This window comes from Geotrypetes seraphini, chromosome 3 (genome assembly GCF_902459505.1).
Source record: "Geotrypetes seraphini chromosome 3, aGeoSer1.1, whole genome shotgun sequence".
NCBI lineage: Eukaryota > Metazoa > Chordata > Amphibia > Gymnophiona > Dermophiidae > Geotrypetes > Geotrypetes seraphini.
In genome coordinates, this window is record NC_047086.1 from 314,451,885 (window position 1) to 314,471,388 (window position 19,504).

Here is a 19,504-nt window from a genome sequence, read left to right on the forward strand (position 1 = left end):
GGCTCATAATCGAAAGTGAAAAACGTCCAAAAACTGGCCTAAATCGGCACTTGGACGAACATTTCCCAAATACATCCAAGTGCCGATAATAAAAACGGGTTTTGGACATATTTCTAAACAACCTAGGCCTACATAGTGCCGCTGAACGACCAAAGCTAAACAAGGCGTTTCGGGAGGAGTGTCGTGGACGGGAGTTGGGCGGGTCGTGGGCCGGCTTAGACTTAGTCATACAGCATGTATAACCGAAAGTTATACAGCCCACGATCAATGGAACTTGGACGTTGTGACTTAGACCATTTGAAACATGGTCTAAGTCACAAAAACCCACCTAAACACACCAGATATGCACTGAAAACACATAAAACAGACCCCCACACACTACCTCAGTGGTCACCGACCCCCCCCATAAAAATTTTAATCACAACTTTAAAATTCAGCCTCCAGACCATCATCACCTGGCCGCCAGGCATAGGAAAGCCTAGTCGTCCAGCACAGAGGCGGCTTAAGTCATCTTGGGGTGGGTTAGGGACCCATAGAGAGGAGGACCCATGCCCATAAGCCCCTGTAATCACTGCATTGATATTTAAACATGTGCACTCCCCTATACACCCCCAAAGCCCTTTTTTACTGGCATATAAGTGGCTCCTGCAGCCATAAGGGCTATTAGGGTGGTAGATAAGTGGGTCTAGGGGATTCTGGAGGAGGTTTGGGGGCTCACCATGACCTATAAGGGAGCTGTAGTGAGAAGACATGGCACCCTTTTTGTGAAGTTCACAGCAGTGCCTTGTAAGGTACCCCACTATTTAGGTGGCATGTCTGAGTGTTCAGTCCTTCACTTTGCAGACCCCTCCCACGTCCAACAGGGCTTGTTCTAGGCATTTTTGACATGGACAAAAAGTTGGATGAAAATGTGGTATAAAGATGGACGATTTAGCGACTTGGACGATCAGATCGGCAGGATGTATAGTTAGATGATTTTCAAAAGAAAAAAAATTTTGGAGGTATTTTTCAAAAATGTGTCCTAGGTTGTTTTTTACATTACATTACATTACATTAGTGATTTTTATTCCGCTTGTACCTTGCGGTTCAAAGCGGATTACATAAGAAGAGAACTGGACATTTCCAGGATGGTACATGACAATAGAGAATACAGTTTGAGGATAGAGACTTAATAACAGAATGATAGTAAAGACTTAATAACATCGGAAGATGTTTTGGACGGCAGTGTTTTGGTTTCTTGGGGGATGGGGTGAGGGAGGTTAGGTAGATTGTATATATTTTTTGAACAGCAGTGTTTTGATTTCTTTACGGAATGTCTTGAGGTCTGATGTTGTGGTTAACAATCTGGTGATGGAAGGTTCGAGTTTTGCAGCATGTGTTACTTTGGACGACTTGTGACTTAGACACAAACGGACTAAGACGTCTCTTTCGATTATGCCCCTCCATGTGTTTTAGCGCACGCACCGGATTAGTGCATGCTATGGTGTGCGCTAGCCAAAAATCTACCGCCTGCTCAAAAGGTGGCGGTAGCGGCTAGCATGTGCGGCAATTTAGCATATGCTATTCCGTGCATTAAGGCGCTATCCCAGTTTTTCCAATTCCTAGTAATTAATTGTGTGGCCACCCCTGTCATAATAATAAGAAATCTATTTTTATATTTGTTAATTGGACTATTAAGTGTTAACAGTGTCCCAAATAAATTCACGTCGTATGACAGTGGAATAGAGACATCTAAAACCAAGTTTATTTTGCCCCAAATTAACTTCCAGAAATTGAGTATCAACGGGCAATAAAATAAAAGATGATCCAGTGTCCCTACTTCAAGTTGACAGTGCCAGCATCTATTAGATTTTGTGTTATCCAATTTTTGTAAACGAACAGGGGTCCAAAATATTCTATATAACAAAAAAACCCAACAAGTTTGTCTCATAGATGCTGATGCTGTCCATCTTATACTCCTGGTTCAAATCCGAGGCCATTGCATAGCAGAAATATTCTGCTTTGTTTTTATGCTCCAAATGTCTCAAGCTTGTTTTAGGTTTTTTTCGCCAAATATTCAGATATTAATTTATACCACTTGGCGTCCTGATGCCCTTGAAAATCTGTCTGGAAACACAGACCTGGCAAGCTATACTGACTTTTTAAATTGTACCATTCAGGGAACCCTTTCTGAATGGTCTGTTTCAACTGCAACCATTTATAACCTTGAGATTTTGAAATATCAAATGATTGTTGTAACTGTAATAAAGATACCATTTTTCCATTCAAAATTATATCATTTAGGGCTCCTTTTACAAAGTTGTGCTAGCGATTTTAGCGCGTGCTAACCCCGCGCTACGCGCCAAAAACTAACGCCAGCTCAATGGTGGCATTAGAATCTAGCACACGTGGCATTTTAGTGTGCGTTAAAACCGCTAGAGCAGCTTTGTAAAAGGAGCCCTTAGAGCAGTGGTTCCCAACCCTGTCCTGGAGGAACACCAGGCCAAATGGGTTTTCAGGCTAGCCCTAATGAATATGCATGAAGCAAATTTGCATGCCTATCACTTCCATCATATGCAAATCTCTCTCATGCATATTCATTAGGGCTAGCCTGAAAACCCGATTGGCCTGGTGTTCCTCCAGGACAGGGTTGGGAATCACTGCCTTAGAGTACGAATGCCTGCCTTTAACCAATGTTTCCAAAGAATTTTAGACTCGCCGATTCCTATCTTGGAGTTCAACCATAGGGATTAACATTTGGTTTGCTGTATTGGGACAGGAGTTAAACAATCTATAAATTTTAACGTAGTCCAAGTTGAATGCAAAATAATATTGTCTTTGTAAATTCTGGAAAGCTTGATGCTCAAAATATGGCTAAGATGAAGTGGGGCCATAAGATGAGTTTCAAGAATCAACCAATCCGGCAGAGTCATTTTTATTAAGCAATAGAAAAGGTGCCAGTACTCAGTGCCACTGAGTACCCTCTCAAAAAACAACCACCCCAAATCCTGGTTTTATAACTAAATACACAATGGGAAGTATCTCAATGCTATTTTCTCTTGTTACTTGTGCAATTTTATAGGTAAGCCTATAAAGCTGACAATCGTGATTTTTTTATTTTTACATGTTCTCACAAAGTTCCTGTCTCGGAGGATATTTAAACAAAAACAGCAAGGATAGACAAGGAGGGTGTCTTTACAACCAAAACAAGTCTTTATTAAAACTAGTAGGTCCCAACAAGGATCCCAGGTTCAGCGTATATAGGACGCCTTCTTCAAGGGACACTTTGCTGAAAGCGGTCCAAACTCAACCCTTACCAAGTCAGGTTTTTAGGATTTCCCAAATGAATATGCATGAGATCTAAAGCAGTTCATGCAAATAGATTTGATGGAAATTCATTGGGGAAATCCAGAAAACCCTACTGGATTGCGACCCTCGAGGACTGAAGTTTGGACAACCCTGCTTTAGAGCTTTTCCAAATATGAATTGTTTAAAGTGTATATGAGCTGCAATTGGCACCCAATGTAGATTACTCAAAAGAGGCTTTACATCAGGGGTGTCCAACTTTTTGGCTTCCCTGGGCCGCATTGGCCGAAAAAAATATTTCTGGGGCCACACAAACGCGCAAACACTGCAGCAAGACAGAGGAAGGAGCTGGTAAGGTGGTAAACACCCAGGGACAGCAGAGGAAAACACTGCATCGCCCTCGACCGGGGCCGCACAAAATACTTCACTGGGCTGCATGCGGCCCTCGGGCCTCAGGTTGGACACCCCTGCTTTACATGATCAAATCTCTTAGCATTAGAAATCAGTCCATCAGCCATACTCTAAAGCAGTGGTCTCAAACTTGTGGCCCACCAGGTACTATTTTGAGGCCATCTATATGTTTATCATAATCGCAAAAGTAAAATAAAACAATCTCTTCATCATATGTCTCTTTAGCTATAAATTATAATATTATTATTAAGACTTAGCCAAAAGGAAAGATTTATAAATTATAAAGAGTTTTACCTCTTGCAAAATTGTCACTTCTTTAATATGACATTAACTGTTTTTTTTCTGAGACCCTCCAAGTACCTACAAATCCAAAATATGGCCCTGCAAAAGGTTTGAGTTTGAGACCGCTGCTCTAAAGTGATTGAAGATACGAGTACGTATTTCAATTGTTTATCTGAACATCCTGAATATAAATCATCACCGTGGTCTAGCTGAGGCAAAATAAGGACTAGTGTTAATGTTTTGAATGATATGAAAGAAAATATTTTCTTGATGTAAGTTGCAAAAAGTTTTTCTCAGCTTGTGTATGTGCAACTCTAGAGAAATAGAAGGATCCATAATAATTTTCAAAATCTTAAGAGATGCTTCACATTTCAATGTTCTTTTTCCCTTCCAGGTGTACCAGGCTTGTCCACCATGTTTGGAAAGAAAAAGAAAAAGATAGAAATTTCGGGGCCTTCAAACTTTGAACACAGGGTTCATACAGGATTTGATCACCGAGAGCAAAAGTTTACAGGACTTCCTCAACAGTGGCATAGCTTGCTGGCCGATACAGCAAACAGGCCTAAACCTATGGTAGATCCTTCATGTATTACACCAATACAGCTTGCACCTATGAAGGTATGGTACGATGATTGCCATTACTAGATGCTACAGATGTTAACATGGTATCTGTAAAAATGTGACCATAGTGCAACAGCTTGTAAAAGAAATAGTGTTTCATACATATAGACAGAGAAGCAAAAAGAGGGTGATAAAAACATTTTTTTGCCCTGGGAAATAAATGAAATTTTGCAACAGTGGGACTTTTGATGATGTGTATGTGTTGAGAATATTTCAAATTACTCTATATGTATGAGTACTATCCTGCAATAGTAGTAGAAAGGAAACCTGCTTATGCTAAAAAATTAATTGTGTCTACTTGTAATCTAGGTAGTATGTCCAACCATAATATATATTGGACTTCTGCATGCCCCTTCAGATCCCCAATATTTCAAATGCAAAAGGCAGTAATTTCTTTTCCAGAGATAGTAAGTGAAACATACTTTTTGCATTTTCCCACAAATCAGCCAGAATGGACTTATTGCCCTAAAAAGGCAGAAGGAAGTATACATTGCTAGTTTTTTAAAAATCATTCTTCCTTGGTGTCTGGGACAGTACTATCCCAGATGAACAGGTGTTATCCCCTTCTGCCAGCAGATGGAAGTACAGAAAAATGAATTTCTTCCAGTGAGCTCACTGGTATAAGGGCTGGTGCTCAGTGGTTCAGGCAGGCCACAACTGCACAGCTCGGTAGAGCCTAATGGTCACTCCCAGGTTTTCAGCACTCAGACCAGACCTGGTACTGTGTTGCACTTTGTAGGAGGCACTGGGTGAAGTATTAGCTCAACTCCATGGGGAACCTTTATGAGGTGAGCAGGTTCCTCTCCCCTTGTAGCCCATACGCCTTACTTGTCTACCTCGTTAAGCCTTGTACACTTGTTTAGGGGCTCCTTTTGCGAAGGTGCACTAGCGTTTTTAGCGCACGCTACAATGCTGTGCACGCTAAGCCCACCCTACGCAGAAAATACTAACGCCAGCTCTATGGAGGCGTTAGCATCTAGCATTGTAGTGTGCGCTAAGCGCGCGTTAAAACCACTAGCGCACCTTCGTAAAAGGAGCCCTAAGTGAATTTTTTACAAAAAATCTCTGCGGTTATGGCAGGGCTTGCAGGAATGGGAGAGAGACAGAACTCACAGGGGCCAGGGATATTGAGATCCCACAGGGATGGGGAAAAATTTGTCCTCATATCATTTTCTAGCCAGAGCCCCTGAACAAAGTCAGCCTGAGTGCAGAGGCAGATCCACATGAGCCGACCATATATTGCTAGATATGTCTATCAGCTGACACTGGGCTGTCTGCAAAAGCCAGCAGCTGAACACAGTTATTGATTCCATCTTTCCCTACTGTGACTCACAGTTTCCAGCTTTGAAAATAGCCTGGGATGACTACAGCATGGGACCGAGTCTGGGAGGGGTCCAGTGGAAGGGACTATATCTCTCGCCTGTATCACTTCATGGTATATCATGACCAACTGCTGGTGCAATATTTTGCCCCCTGGGAGGCTATGTTACAGCGAATGCTTACATTGGCGCAGTGGAGGAATCTCTTGCGCTCTATACTTAAAGTTTCCATAACAAGCAATATGATAGAAAATGGCTATAAAATCTTGTACCTGTGGTAAAAGTGGTTAGCGTAGCTGGGTTTAAGAAAGGTTTGGACAGATTCCTGGAGGAAAAGTCCATAGTCTGTTATTAAGACTTGGGCGAAGCCTCTGCTTGCCCTGGATCGGTAGCATGGAATGTTGCTACTCTTTGGGTTTTGGCCAGGTACTACTGACCTGGATTGGCCACCGTGAGAACGGGCTACTGGGCTTGATGGACCATTGGTCTGACCCAGTAAGGCTATTCTTATGTTCTTATGGTATTACACTCCTTTGCAACTACATAAGATTAATCCTAGTATTTCTGATGCCTGTTGGAAGCAATGTGGGGACACAAGGTGTCCTTTGAACATATCTGGTGGACTTGCCCCAAGGTGGATTTATTCTGGGATATGGTTTTCTCTATAATGTCAGATATTTGTGGGGTGCTTGTTGTTAAACAGGGACAGGGGGGTGCATTATTAAACATGAAACCTGATGGAGTACCATCTAAGTTTTACAAACTTATAGCAACTCTAGTTATAGTAGCTCGCTTGGTGCTGGTAGCGGCATGGCACCAAGTCTTTACTCCATCTGAAGCCCAAGTGGTACAAAAAAATGGACTATGTCTCGCATATTTAAGTTGACAGCTATGAAACATCATAGACGAAAGGTTTTTGCAGCAGTGGAAACAATATATTACTTTGTGTGAAAGTAGGGGGTCTGTTATGTAATATTGCCTATTACTACTTGCATTTCACAGAACCTCGGGGGAGGGGGAGGGTCTGGTAGATTCTTGTATTTTATTGATGTGAATGAAAGTCTTGTTTCAAAGAGTTATGTTACAAAAAAAAAAAAAATAGCCTGGGATGAAAGGGAGGTGCCTGAACTGCTCTATAGCTTCTCAGCATAGAAGCCCCAACTCTTAAATCCTGATGACTTTTTTACAGGAATTGTGACCATTTTGGATTCCTCTCTTTTTCCTGCTGCAGTTTTTCAGCAGCTGATGGCTTCCCAGTCCCCATTGAGGCCTGGTAGAAGGAGGTTCTCTCCCCCACCCATACAGGGGTCCTGGAGTGTCCCATTAGGGCCCCCAAGGGAGCCCCAAATTATTTTTTGGTTCTGGAGCTTGGCTCAGATGGTCAAGCAGATGCTGCAGGCAGAAGATAGCACCTTAGCAAGTAGTGGGCCCTTAAGAGGCCTGGCAGGGCTCAGCCAGGGCCTCACAGTGAGACCTTAATGTCACAAGGGATATAGATCACTGCAGAGGCAGAGTAGCTCATCTTGGTTTTTGGAAGACCCAGGGACATTCACTGACCCCTAAAACTAATAAATTATGCCCTATTGGAAACCATAGGAGGAACCTACTTAGACACTACCAGGTCTACCCACTGCACTCATACAAAGACCCACTCATTCACTTAACACAAGAAAAAAAGAAAGAAAAAAAGGAAAACAAGTAGAGAAAAAGCCTCAGTTCATCTTCATATGACAAAAAATTCCACTTATAAACAACCATTAAGCAAGGTCCAAAATGTATCAGTTCACTCAGCAGTGAGAAACACTATAGTAGCCCTCGTAGGAACCACCTCAAAAAAACTCTAGCACGCCAAATTACAAAACTTCAAAAAATGTGAGTAAAGCAAGCAGCACATATATGAGTCTCAAACACAGTCAATGGTAAGCAGGAAAAAACAAACAAACACTTAGCTGTCCAGGCTGTCTTCCATGCATCCAAAAAATGCAAGCCTGCCTAGCCCCACAGCCACTCTTTCCCGACGGGGAAACCTCCGTTTCGCTGAGCTGCGTCAGGGGAATGATTCCAGCCTACTCCACCAGCAACTGTAGAGGCTCTCCAAGTGCTCCAACTGCTCACATCCACACACATAGAAGCTGAGATGTGGGATACTCCAGCAACCAGTGTTTTCAAAATGGAGTACAGACTCCTCCCCCTTCCAGTCAGACCAATCCCCAGCCAGCTTCAACCAAAGAACGCCGCCCATTCAATTTGGGCATTCAGCCCAGCTGGGTGGACGGTTTGTAGATTGTAGATCCATCTTTGTTCCCTCTGACGTAACTGATGTCTCCAGTCACCATGTCTCACAGAACAGGGGAGATGATCAATCACCACACACCGCAGTGAACTAAAAGCATGTTGGGCTTCAAGGCAGTGCACCACCAGGGGTGCATTCACTGACCCCCCAGTCCCCCTCGGATTTACATGCTGAGTTGGATTCTGCCCCTTAGGAGGAAGAAGATGAGTAATCGCATGTGAACTAGCTGCTTTCAATGTCAGGACCTCTCTCGTCTGATTCCTGCTGTCTTGGAGGCCATTGTGTCTGACCTCTCTGAAAGGGTCCCTCTTTTAAAGGGTTTGGCAGGGCCCCCTAAGCATTTTCCACCATGAAGCTTTTTCCTCTGATGTTCGTAGAATGGGGATCCCCATAAGGGGTCTTCAGGGCAGCCAGGGCTCTGGATAGCCTCTATTCCGTTGGCCCGGAGGAGGTGCAGAAGAACTGTCAATGTCTTAAGGTGGAACACTAATGCACATGGTGGACATGGTTTTCACAGTGATGCAGGTGGGTTCTGAACTTGGAGAGCTGCACAGTAAGCAGGGGGAGAGACAGCTTTGTCTGGGCTGCTTCTGTTGGATGGCTTGTATTCAGGCCGCCATTTTTGGAGGCTGTGTGGTCAGAGCAATACTATACTGGCTGCCACCAAATTCCAGTCCATTGAGGTCATCCAGCTGGTGTCAGTGTGGCCTTTTTGGCTGACCTCCTGTATGATCTAGTGTTTTCCCCTGCTCTATTGTGAGTTGCTTCTGGTTATTTCTGGCTATTTCTGTGGATCATGGATGCTGCTTCTAAGTACTTCCTCAGTCAGTTACCTTTTGGGGGGCAATTGTGTGGGTAGATTTAGTTATACCTACTGAAAATAATTTTGTCAAATGTTTCACTTTAACAAAAACTATATGCTCTACAGTTAATTTTTTTATACCTACCATATGCCAGCATGTGGAATCTATATCTGATATATGGTTTACTATTTAATTTGTTATTACTGTCTCATCTGTTTGTTATGCAATGGATTTCTTCTAGCTGTAATCACTTTAGGCAGTTGTAACTGAAAAGGCAATTAAGAAGCTGGTAAATAAAATGAAAGTGCAACTGATTTAGTTCCAAAAATGCTGATACAAATGCGCCATCTAGTGTTCAAAATGCTAAATATTCCTTTCACATTAAATGAAATCAGAGCATGAGTTTACATTCAGGAAGTAGCGAAATAGATAGCTAAGGTAGTTGGCAAGAAGTGCCATCAGAAATAAAATAATAAATCTGGGCTGTGTGTCAAAGCAGCTCCTGATTGGTGAGGCCTGACTTTAGTACAGGAAGAGGCAGTCGGAGCATACTGCGAATGATTTCCTTCACTCGCCGGTGCTCTGACTGCCCTCTCCTGACTCCCCTGCTAAAAACCATATTTGTGGTTTTTCAAAATTCGCTGGAGTTTCTGGAATGGAACCCCCGCAAATATTGGGAGAGTACTGTATTCCAAAAAGATCTTTGCGTTTTGAGAATTTGGCCTTGCTGAAGACGTCTGTGAATCCATGGTTAATTGATACTAGCAAAAAGACCTTTTGCTGTGCAGGACTTAGGATTTGGAACTCTCTGGTAGACAGCTACAGATTTGTTGTGAGAGGTATGTTTAGAAAATTACTTAAAACACAGTGAGTTGTTGATACTTTCTTTTAGACATACCTTTTTTGGGTAAACCTGATGAACTGTTTATGATCTAAAGTTAAGTTATTAAGAACATAAGAACTGCCGCTGCTGGGTCAGACCAGTGGTCCATCGTGGCCTGCAGTCCACTCCTACGGCAGCCCTTAGGTCAAAGACCAGTGCCTGCGTATGTTCTAATTAAGCAGGAATGTAATTTGTGTCTATGATATGCCATTAATTATGTTGTTCTTAAGGTCTGTTTCTATGCAAATTCATTTTAGTATTTTTTAGCTATGAATTTTAAGGCTTGTTTGCATGTTTATTTTATTATGTTTTAAGATTATGTATGTATATTCTGGTAACCATTTAGTTGTAAACGGTATAGAAATTCTTAAAATAAATAAATAAATAATGAGTGGATAAACATGGGGAGGGCAATCTTTAAAACTTTCTATGCTTTTTTTCCTTATATTTCCTGCTTGAAAATGGCTCCCTAGTGCAGGTTAAAGTGTCCATTCTGTCAGTTCTATGGCATAAAAGGGGAGGAGCTAAATTAGAGTAGGAAAAGTGCATGTAAGAACTGCTTTCTCTCATCCATGTGCATTTCACCTTGCCTTAGAGCAGGAGCAGATGTGTATGCTAAGATGAGAGCACCTAAAAGATATAAGCAGCACACAGTGGGGACAACCAAGAAAATGAGATCGAGAACACCAGAGTTCCAGTACAGCATACTAGAGAATGACAAGGGGAAAAAATTTGTCCCTTTCACTGCCCCAACCCAGCGACCACCATCCCTGTCACCACCCCGTCCCTGCGACCACTGTCTCCACCCTGTCTCGATCCCCACAATTACTGTCCCCACCCCGCAACCACTGTCCCTGTCCCCATCCCCTCAACTACTATCCCTGCAGCATCAATACAAGCCTCAATACTGCAATATTTAGCTTATTCCTTCCTTATAAATCAAAGTTCTGGCTGCTAAACTAGAGAAAGAGATGTTCAGCTGGAAGGGCTTTGTTTATAAATTTTTATCCTAAAGCAAAAAAATAAAAATTAAATAAATTTATAAATAAGTTTATAAATTTTTATCCTAAAGCAAAAAAATAAAAATTAAATAAAATAAATAAATAGAATTTTTGTTTTCTACCTTTATTGTCTGGTTTCTGCTTTCCTCATCTTCTCATTCAATTCCTTCCATCCACTGTCTGCCTTCTCTCAGCACCTTCCGTTTGCTCTGTTACCTTGCCACTCCCTTCACCCCTCCCCCCAATTGGTCTGGCACCCATCTTCTTCCCTCTACTCCCCCCATAGTCTGGCATCTCTATCTTCTTCCCTTCCAGCGTCTTCTCCCCACTCTGTTATCCCCATTTCCCTTCAGCGTCTTCTCCCCACTCTGTCTTCCCCATTTCCCTTCAGCGTCTTCTGCCCACTCTGCCTTCCTCATTTTTTCCCTTCAGCGTCTTCTCCCCACTCTGTCTTTCCCATTTCCCTTCAGCGTCTTCTACCTACTCTGCCTTCCTCATTTTTTCCCTTCAGCATCTTCTCCCCACTCTGTCTTCCCCATTTCCCTTCAGCGTCTTCTGCCCACTCTGTCTTCCCCATTTCCCTTCAGCGTCTTCTGCCCACTCTGCCTTCCTCATTTTTTCCCTTCAGCGTCTTCTCCCCACCACCACCCTTCCCTATCACCACCTTACTGACCTTCAGCACCTCTTGCGCGGCCTGAGAATCTCCTCCCTCCCCCTTACCTTTGCGGCGTGTTAGCCTGCCTGAAGTCACGTGTGTGTGGGAAGTTGCGTCAGAGGAGAAGCTTCCACTCACACACACGTGACTGCAGGCAGGCTCGGCCAGCTTTGAGCAAGTTACTTTACTAACACCACAACGCGCCACAAAGGTAAGGGGGAGGGAGGGAGATAGATTCAGTAGGTAGGAAGGAGGGAGAGGGCCGCGCAAGATCAGTGACCGCGCATTCGCTCCCTTACCTGCGGGGACAAGGCCATTCACCGCTCCATGGGGCGGTGGATGGCCATGTCCCCGTGCCCGCAGTGTACACCGTCTCTGTGGGTTACTCATAGATAGCCGCAGGTAACAGCCACAGTGTCATTCTCTACAGCATACATTGAAGTATCCAAATATACTAGTACCTATGACCTGACATAGCCAGGATTTAGCAAAATGTGCCTCTGTCAGGAGCCCAGAAAAGTCTGTACAGTACTCCCCCGATATTCGCGGGGGTTCTGTTCCAGGACCCCCCGCGAATGTTGAAGAACTGCAAATTCGGTTTTTAGCAGAGGAGACAGGAGAGGGCAGCCGGAGCACTGGTGGACCAATCAGAAGCTGTGTGTCAAAGCAGCTCCTGATTGGTGAGGCCCGACTTTACTGCAGGAAGAAGCAGTTGGAGCATACCGCGAGTGATTTCCTTCACTCGCCAGTGCTCCGGCTGCCCTCTCCTGCCCGGTCATTCGCAATTGGAAAATACCTTGAATGACTGGGACTGCGAATTCGCGGGGAAGCACTGTATAGTTACAGCAAGCAGCGAGTGTACACAGTCACAAATAGCACTGTTTTTTAATTTTCTAAAAAGTACTGAAATGGGAGCCTTATTCTCTAAAAACCCACAATTTAAAACATAAATTTCAAAAAATGGAGCAGGATCATAGTGGTGTAACCATGTTTCATCAACAGTAACTTTCCAAAATGTTGGCACCAGCTCGCTGAAAATGCTGCAAAATAAACTTAGAAGTGTTCCCTCGATGACATTTCTCATCAGCATTCAAACATTTGGTCACCCACTTGATTGGCAGCTTCTGCATACCCAGCTGTGCGTGGATTATACACCCGACACAGTCCCTGGATACCTTTAGTGTCTCAGCAATTGTTTTAGCCAATATTCACTGATCTGCCAAAATCAAGTCATAGACATGGGTCAACAATTTCAGGAGTTGACACCGTTTCAGGCCTCCCAGACCTTGCTGCATCGTCAGTCTCAAAATCTCCATGCTGAAAGTTTACACACCACTTCTTCTTTCCTGTGGAGTATGATGGGCATTTATCACTCAATGTTTGCATCATACATTCATGGATTTCCTTTGGAGTTTTCTTCTGCAGGAATAGGAACTTCATGACAGCTCAAAGTTCCACACTTGAAAATTCCACAGTTTTCATTGACATGGTTCAATCAATATTCTGTCAAAACATAGCAATATAATTCTGCAAATTGGCACATTGCAAAATAAAATAACACTATTTTCAGTTACATTGGCAAAATAATGCATGGAGGGGCATAATCAAAAAAACTGTCTAAGTCCCTTTTTGGCCTAAGGCCTTAAACGTTGAAAGCAGAAGCAGGGAAAATGTCCATAACCAAAAAAAACGTCCAAAAGGAGGTTTGTTTTGTTAGGGCATCTCTCCTGCCATGGGTCGCGGCAGTTCGGGTAGAGGAGTGATGGCATCGCGGTAGGGATGATGAGACATCTCTCCTGCCGCGATCATTGCTGTAGGGGGTAGGCAGGCTGCTGGGGCCGCTGAGCTGATCGCAGCAGCCACCATCAGCTCAGCGACCCCTTTTTCGGCACGTAGACCTGTTTTGACTTCGTCTAAGTCAAAAAGGTGTAAGTGCCGACTAGGCAACCTGCCTAAGGTTTTAGTTATACCTGCTGCACGCCTAGGTGTAGATCGGCCCACCTCCCGCCCTTTCCCCTCCTCTAAACACGCCTCTTTTCTCTCTGTGCGTTTAGTGGCAGGGGAAAAGCCTAAGCTGGTTTTAGATACGTCTAAAACCAGCTTTGGTTATGGGTACTTGGACGATCAGGCTTTTTGATCGTCCAAGAAGCCATTTAGGACACTTTATAGACTTTTTTTTTTATTATTATGAACCCCTTAGAATTTAGGAAGTTGGTTGGGCTGAGAACTTTTCAGCACCCCCTCCTAGTAATTTGGCCCCTTCAGCAAAGAGATAGAGATGAAGCGGTCACCCATAAAGGGAGATACTTTCCTCTCTCTAGTTTAGAGGGGAGGTAACCCCAAGGCCTCTTCACATCTGACTCTGCAATCCTTAATTTCAGCCCTGAATTGTTTTCAGGACTATCCATGGGAGTGCCAGCTATGCACATGGAGGGTGATTCAACGGATGAGGAGTTTTGGAACTGCGTTGCCAAAAGACCTTAACATTCAGATTCTTCCCTGCAACTGTGAGGTTAGTCAAACCCTGGGACACAGTTTAAAACTAGCTGTACATGCTGCATAGTGCATTGTTGCCATACCATCTCCTACTGAATGTCCTAAAGCAGGGGTGTCAAAGTCCCTCCTCAAGGGCCGTAATCCAGTCGGGTTTTCAGGATTTCCCCAATGAATATGCATTGAAAGCAGTGCATGCACATAGATCTCATGCATATTCATTGGGGAAATCCTGAAAACCCGACTGGATTCCGGCCCTCGAGGACCGACTTTGACACCTGTGTCCTAAAGGCAGCCTGGCAAGGAATGGTTGAGGCATCTCTTTTGCTAGTTGTGTTTATAGCTCCTGCTTGGGGTGCTGGTTTGTGTAACCTCTTCTAAGTCCTTACTATCAGTCCCTGGATCCGTGGCATGGAATGCTGTTACTATTTGGTTTTTTGCCAGGTACTTGTGACCCGGATTGGCCTCTGTGAAGACAGAATCCTGGGCTAATTGGAACATTGGTCTGATCTATTAAGGCTATTCTTATGTTCTTATTAGAGAATGACATGGGGACAAATTTTTTCCCCGTCCTCACGGGAACTCATTTTCCTGTTTCCGTCCCAGCAAGTTCTTTTCCTGTCTCTGCCCCATCCCTGCAAGCTCTGTCCTCTTCTGCATAGGCCTCAAACACGTTTTCCCAGAGTAGCTCAGAACGGTTTACATGAATTTATTCAGGTACTCAAGCGTTTTTCCCTGTCTGTCCTGGTGGGCTCACAATCTATGTAATGTACCTGGGGCAAAGGGGGTATTAAGTCACAAGGAGCAGTGTGGGTTTGAGTCCACACCCTCAATGTGCTGAGGCGATAGTTTTTTAACCACTGTGCCACAGACTGGGCTTTTTTTTTTTCTCTGTTCTTCCTGACCATTGTCCTCCCAGGTCCAGCATCTCTCCTTCCACTCCCCATTCTTCTAGATCCCATGCTCTGCCATTTCTCTCTACCAGCTTTTGAATAATGATAAACAAACAGTCTGTAAGATGAATGTACGATCTAGCACTGACGAAAAGGAATTTAAAAAAAGGGGGGGGAAATGGGGGAGGCGGGGAACACCTGGATTGCACTGAAACCAAGACACCGGAAGCAAATATCAAAGTAGAAACAACTCCTCTTCTCTCTCTATGACCAACCACCTGTTATACCTGAGCCTGGTGCCCACTACCCAACTAACAGCACTGATAATGAGTGGTTGCATGTGGTTGGCATATACAGGCTGGTAGGGGGAAGCCCTGGAACAAAATAGGGAAACAAAACAAAAAAAAAAAAATCCAAAAGAGCAAAGAACATCCAATAAAAATGTATCTCAAAATATGTATTTAATCAATTAATGAGTCATCCAGAAATAAAAGCCAAGGATGCAATTGGGAGAAACACTGCGTATGCCTTCTGACAGCATGTGTAATTTTAGCACAGGATGTGGTAGGTAGGCAAAATGTAACATGCATTGTTTTGAAACAAAGCAAATCACATATGAGTTGTTTCGCCACAGCACACAGGCTCCCTCCCTCATAATAATAACTTGTTTTATTTTACAGATTTTTTAGTAATTCTACCTCTGTCAGATGTCATCAGCTGCTTCTACCTTGTTTTGAGATGTTCCTGAAAATACCTCAATTGATTAGAAAAGTTTTTTGCAGTGTTCAAAAGACAAATGTGCTCAAGCACTCTGTAGGGTTGGCAGTATAGTATTATCTGTGTCTCCTGCAGCGATTGATGCAGAAAATAAACTTTGTCTTCAGGCATCATAATTCTTTCCATTGTCTTCTTAACCCTCAAGCTAAAAATTTTTCCACTGCGGCCCACTAGACTTGCATTATGTTATGCCAGTCAAAAAACAAATCTGAAGAACTATCCACAAAAAATCATTAATTTTTTTTTAAATTAAATCCTTATTCATTTTTAAACTTATAATAAGTGTGATAACATATCCATACAAATAACCATAAATATATCACTTAATAATCATCAATGATACAAATAATATTCTCTTATCTCCCCCCTTCCCCACCCTTATCTATCATATAATCAATACATGTAACAATAAAAATACCCTCCTTCCCACCCCATAATTGAACTTGTAAATTTAAGGGAAACAAGATTTTAGAATCGATGACATGAGTGATATATGCATTGTATTGGACAAAAACTCTGATTTTAGTTTAGTTTTTGATTTATAAACAAAATAAAATTTGTATATCATGAAATAAAAATCCTGTGTGCCATGATATTTTGTATTTTGCCTGCCTGTAGGATCTGAGTTTCATTTTTAAGGGCAAAATGTACCAAGGGTTTTCCTAGTTTGGTGACAGTTTGGTAAGGGGACTCCTCTGTCCAAGTAGTACAAAAGTGCCTATTTGCTTTTATAAAATAGGCTTCCAGAACCCAGCCCCATTGGCATGCAAATACTCTCAAAACATGCTTTTTGCAGGTTTTTGGGTCACCATGCTGTGGCTTTCTTCAGGGTGTGCTGTGAGGTCTGCGGTTTGTCTTTGAAAATAGTGGGTTCACTGACCTGATTGGGAACAGGGCAGTCCATCAATTTGAATTTTGTTGTGAAAGTCAGTTGGTCTCTCTTTTTTTTTTTTTTTTCTATAGAATGGAAAAGTCTCTGGATGTTCTCCCCTGCTCCATAGTTTAGTGGTCTTCACTAATTTTTTAAGTCGAGGCCACTTTAATCCAAATGAATTGAAGGAAAGCCACCAGATATCTTGTCTTGTGAGGCCTCATCACTGCTGATCAGTGTGTGTCAGTGACATTCACTCTACCAACTTGCCTTCAAACTTTTTATTGTGTGTATCCTCAAAAAGGTAGAATTTCCAAATACATTCTCTTCATCTATTGAGAAATGCCTTATCCTTTAATAATGTAGCTCTTCCTGCTCTCTCCACCCCCCCATCCTCTTCCCCATTTCTGTTATGAGCTTGGGTAAAGGGGCAGAGAGTCACAGGAAAATAGCTAGAAGATAATGAGGGCCACCCCAGAGATGTCCAGGGGCTGCTTTTAGACCCCGGGCCTCACATTGAAGAACACTGCCTTAGATGGTATAAATGTGTACATGTACTCTGTGTGCGTGTGATCATATTTTGCAGTGTTCTCCAAGTCAGTCCTGGAATACCCCTTGCAAGTCAGGTTTTCAGGATAATCCACAGTGGTTATGCAAGAGATTTGATTTGCATATACTGCCTCCATTGTGCGAAAATCTCTCATGCATATTCGTTGTGAATATCCTGAAAACCTGACTGGCAAGAGAGTACTCCAGGACCGACTCAAGAAACACTGTTTCAGAGGATAACACCGCATGCCGTAATTGTGCCTCTGCTTCACCCAAACTGCATCCCTAAGACCACAAATAAATAGCCATACAGTTTTAGAAAAGGCCTTGTCGCACATCAAACCAGCCTTGTGCATAGCAAAACCTTTAGAAAACATAACATAACATAAAAATTTATTTCTATACCACAATACTATTAAGTTCTATGTGGTTTACAAAATAGAATTAAAAAACTGCACATATACAGTTGAATATAATATGTACATTCATTTACTAAAAATCTTGTAAACAAATACGTTTTCAGTTGTTTCCTAAAATGTTGATATGAGCAAGAGGCCGCTATTAGAGAATTCAGATCTTTATCCCATATTGCAGCTTGAAACGACAGGAGACGGTGATATTTTTTTTTCTTTTTTTAATCTTTATTCATTTTTAAACTTATAATAAGTGTGATAACATATCCATACAAATAATCATAAATATATCACTTAATAATCAACAATGATGCATATAATATTCTCTTATCTCCCCCCTCCCCACCCTTATCTATCATATAATCAATACTTATACAACATGTAACAATAAAAATACCCTCCCTCCCACCTCATAATTGAACTTCTAAATTTAAGGGAAACAAGATTTTTCTAATCATTACAATACTTTGTTAATGGCTCCCAAATATCTTGAAATTTCCTGAAACAACCCTGTTGTATTGCAATAAGTCTCTCCATTTTATAAATATGACATAAGGAGTTCCACCAAAAATTATAATTTAATCTATTCCAATTTTTAAACTAGTGTTTAAGCCCATTAGATTAACGGGTGCTAGATGACCGCCTCTCCTGTTTTTGAACCTGGGCAGAGGCAGAGCCGGGGCGGGAGGGAGTGACGGTGGGAGAGCAATTTCAAAGCCTCGGCAGCGGCGGCTCCTTGACCAATCGGCGCTTACAACGTCCCCACACTCGCAGTCTGGCTGGCTCCCCCACCAAAGCCCTTCGCAGCGGCAGCCCCTCCCGCATCCGTCCCCGCGTCCCAAGCCTCTCCGAAGGCCGGCTCCCACGAAAATGGTACCCCTCTGTCCAAAGCCGCCGCAGCAGCCTCCCTCAAGACACATTTCAAATCTGACATATTGTAATCACAAAACAGAAAATAAAATTATTTTTCTTACCTTTAGTTGTCTGGTCATTATTCATATCATGTAGGGGTCCCAGGCTATGGTTGGCTTTTGATAACTCGCTTGCTAGGGCCCCTTCTTTCTTCTTCCCTCCCTCCATCCCGGCAGCTGAAGACAGGCACCTCCCCCCAGTGGTCTGAGACAGGAGGGAGCAGTTAGGAGAGGGTCTGAGGGCAAAGAGGGGCTCAACAGCGCACAACCACTTTTCCTTCCCTCCCTCCATCAGGTGCAGTGCAGCTCCACCAATGTTAAAAGGAGCCGCGTCGAAATCGGAGGCTTGCCACTGCCGTAGCACTTTCCCCTCTGCCTTGGTCCTGCCCCTTTTCTGACATATGGGACCGCGGCAGAGGGAACGTGTTACGGTGGTGGCAGGGCTCCAATTTCAAAGCAGCTCCTTTTAACTTAGGTGGAGCTGAACTGTACCTGATGGAGGAAGGGAAGGAATAGTGGGCCAAATTTCGGCAACGGCAGGAATTGTTTGGCGGGCCAAGCACCGTGAAACTTTGTTTCTTTAGGCAGCCCCAGTTGTTTACTTGGATTCAGTGTCAGCATTAGGGTTCGCCGGCTGCCAGCCGTGAGAGGAAGGCCGCCGCATGCTCGCGGCTAGATAGGGGAACAACAATGGCGCTTATGCTCAAGCCCCCGCCGCAGCTCCTCTCTCGATCCTGGTGCGGTTCGAGAGAGGAGTCGTGGCGACGGCTTGAGCATAAGCGCGATTGTTGTCCCCCAGGGCGCGCATACGCACTCGTTTTTCCGCGACGGATCAGGGAACACGTTTTTTTAGTGCGCATGCGCGGCCTATCATTTTATTATATTAGATTTGTTGAATGGCAACCCCAGTCATTATAAGTAATAATTTGTTATTATTTGTAGATATCTGACTTTTTGCTCTCATTGCCATACCAAACAGCACAGTATCATATGATAATGCCACAGGGTTATCTAATAAACAGTTAATTTGGTCCCAAATTGATT

At 43.2% G+C, this 19,504-nt stretch overlaps 1 protein-coding gene across 11 annotated transcripts in view; it reads left to right on the forward strand.

Moving 5' to 3' along the window:
- PAK5 (p21 (RAC1) activated kinase 5) overlaps positions 1 to 19,504 on the forward strand; it is a 287,465-nt gene that overhangs the window by 167,427 nt on the left and 100,534 nt on the right. For 9 of the 11 annotated variants that reach the window (XM_033938815.1, XM_033938812.1, XM_033938811.1 and 6 more), the window contains 2 exons: positions 4,373 to 4,596; positions 13,952 to 14,065. In XM_033938815.1, coding sequence (XP_033794706.1) covers positions 4,393 to 4,596; positions 13,952 to 14,065 — 318 coding nt within the window. In that variant the 5' untranslated portion in view covers positions 4,373 to 4,392. The remainder of the gene's footprint in view (positions 1 to 4,372; positions 4,597 to 13,951; positions 14,066 to 19,504) is intronic. The other 2 variants (XM_033938820.1, XM_033938821.1) reach the window with 1 other exon arrangement.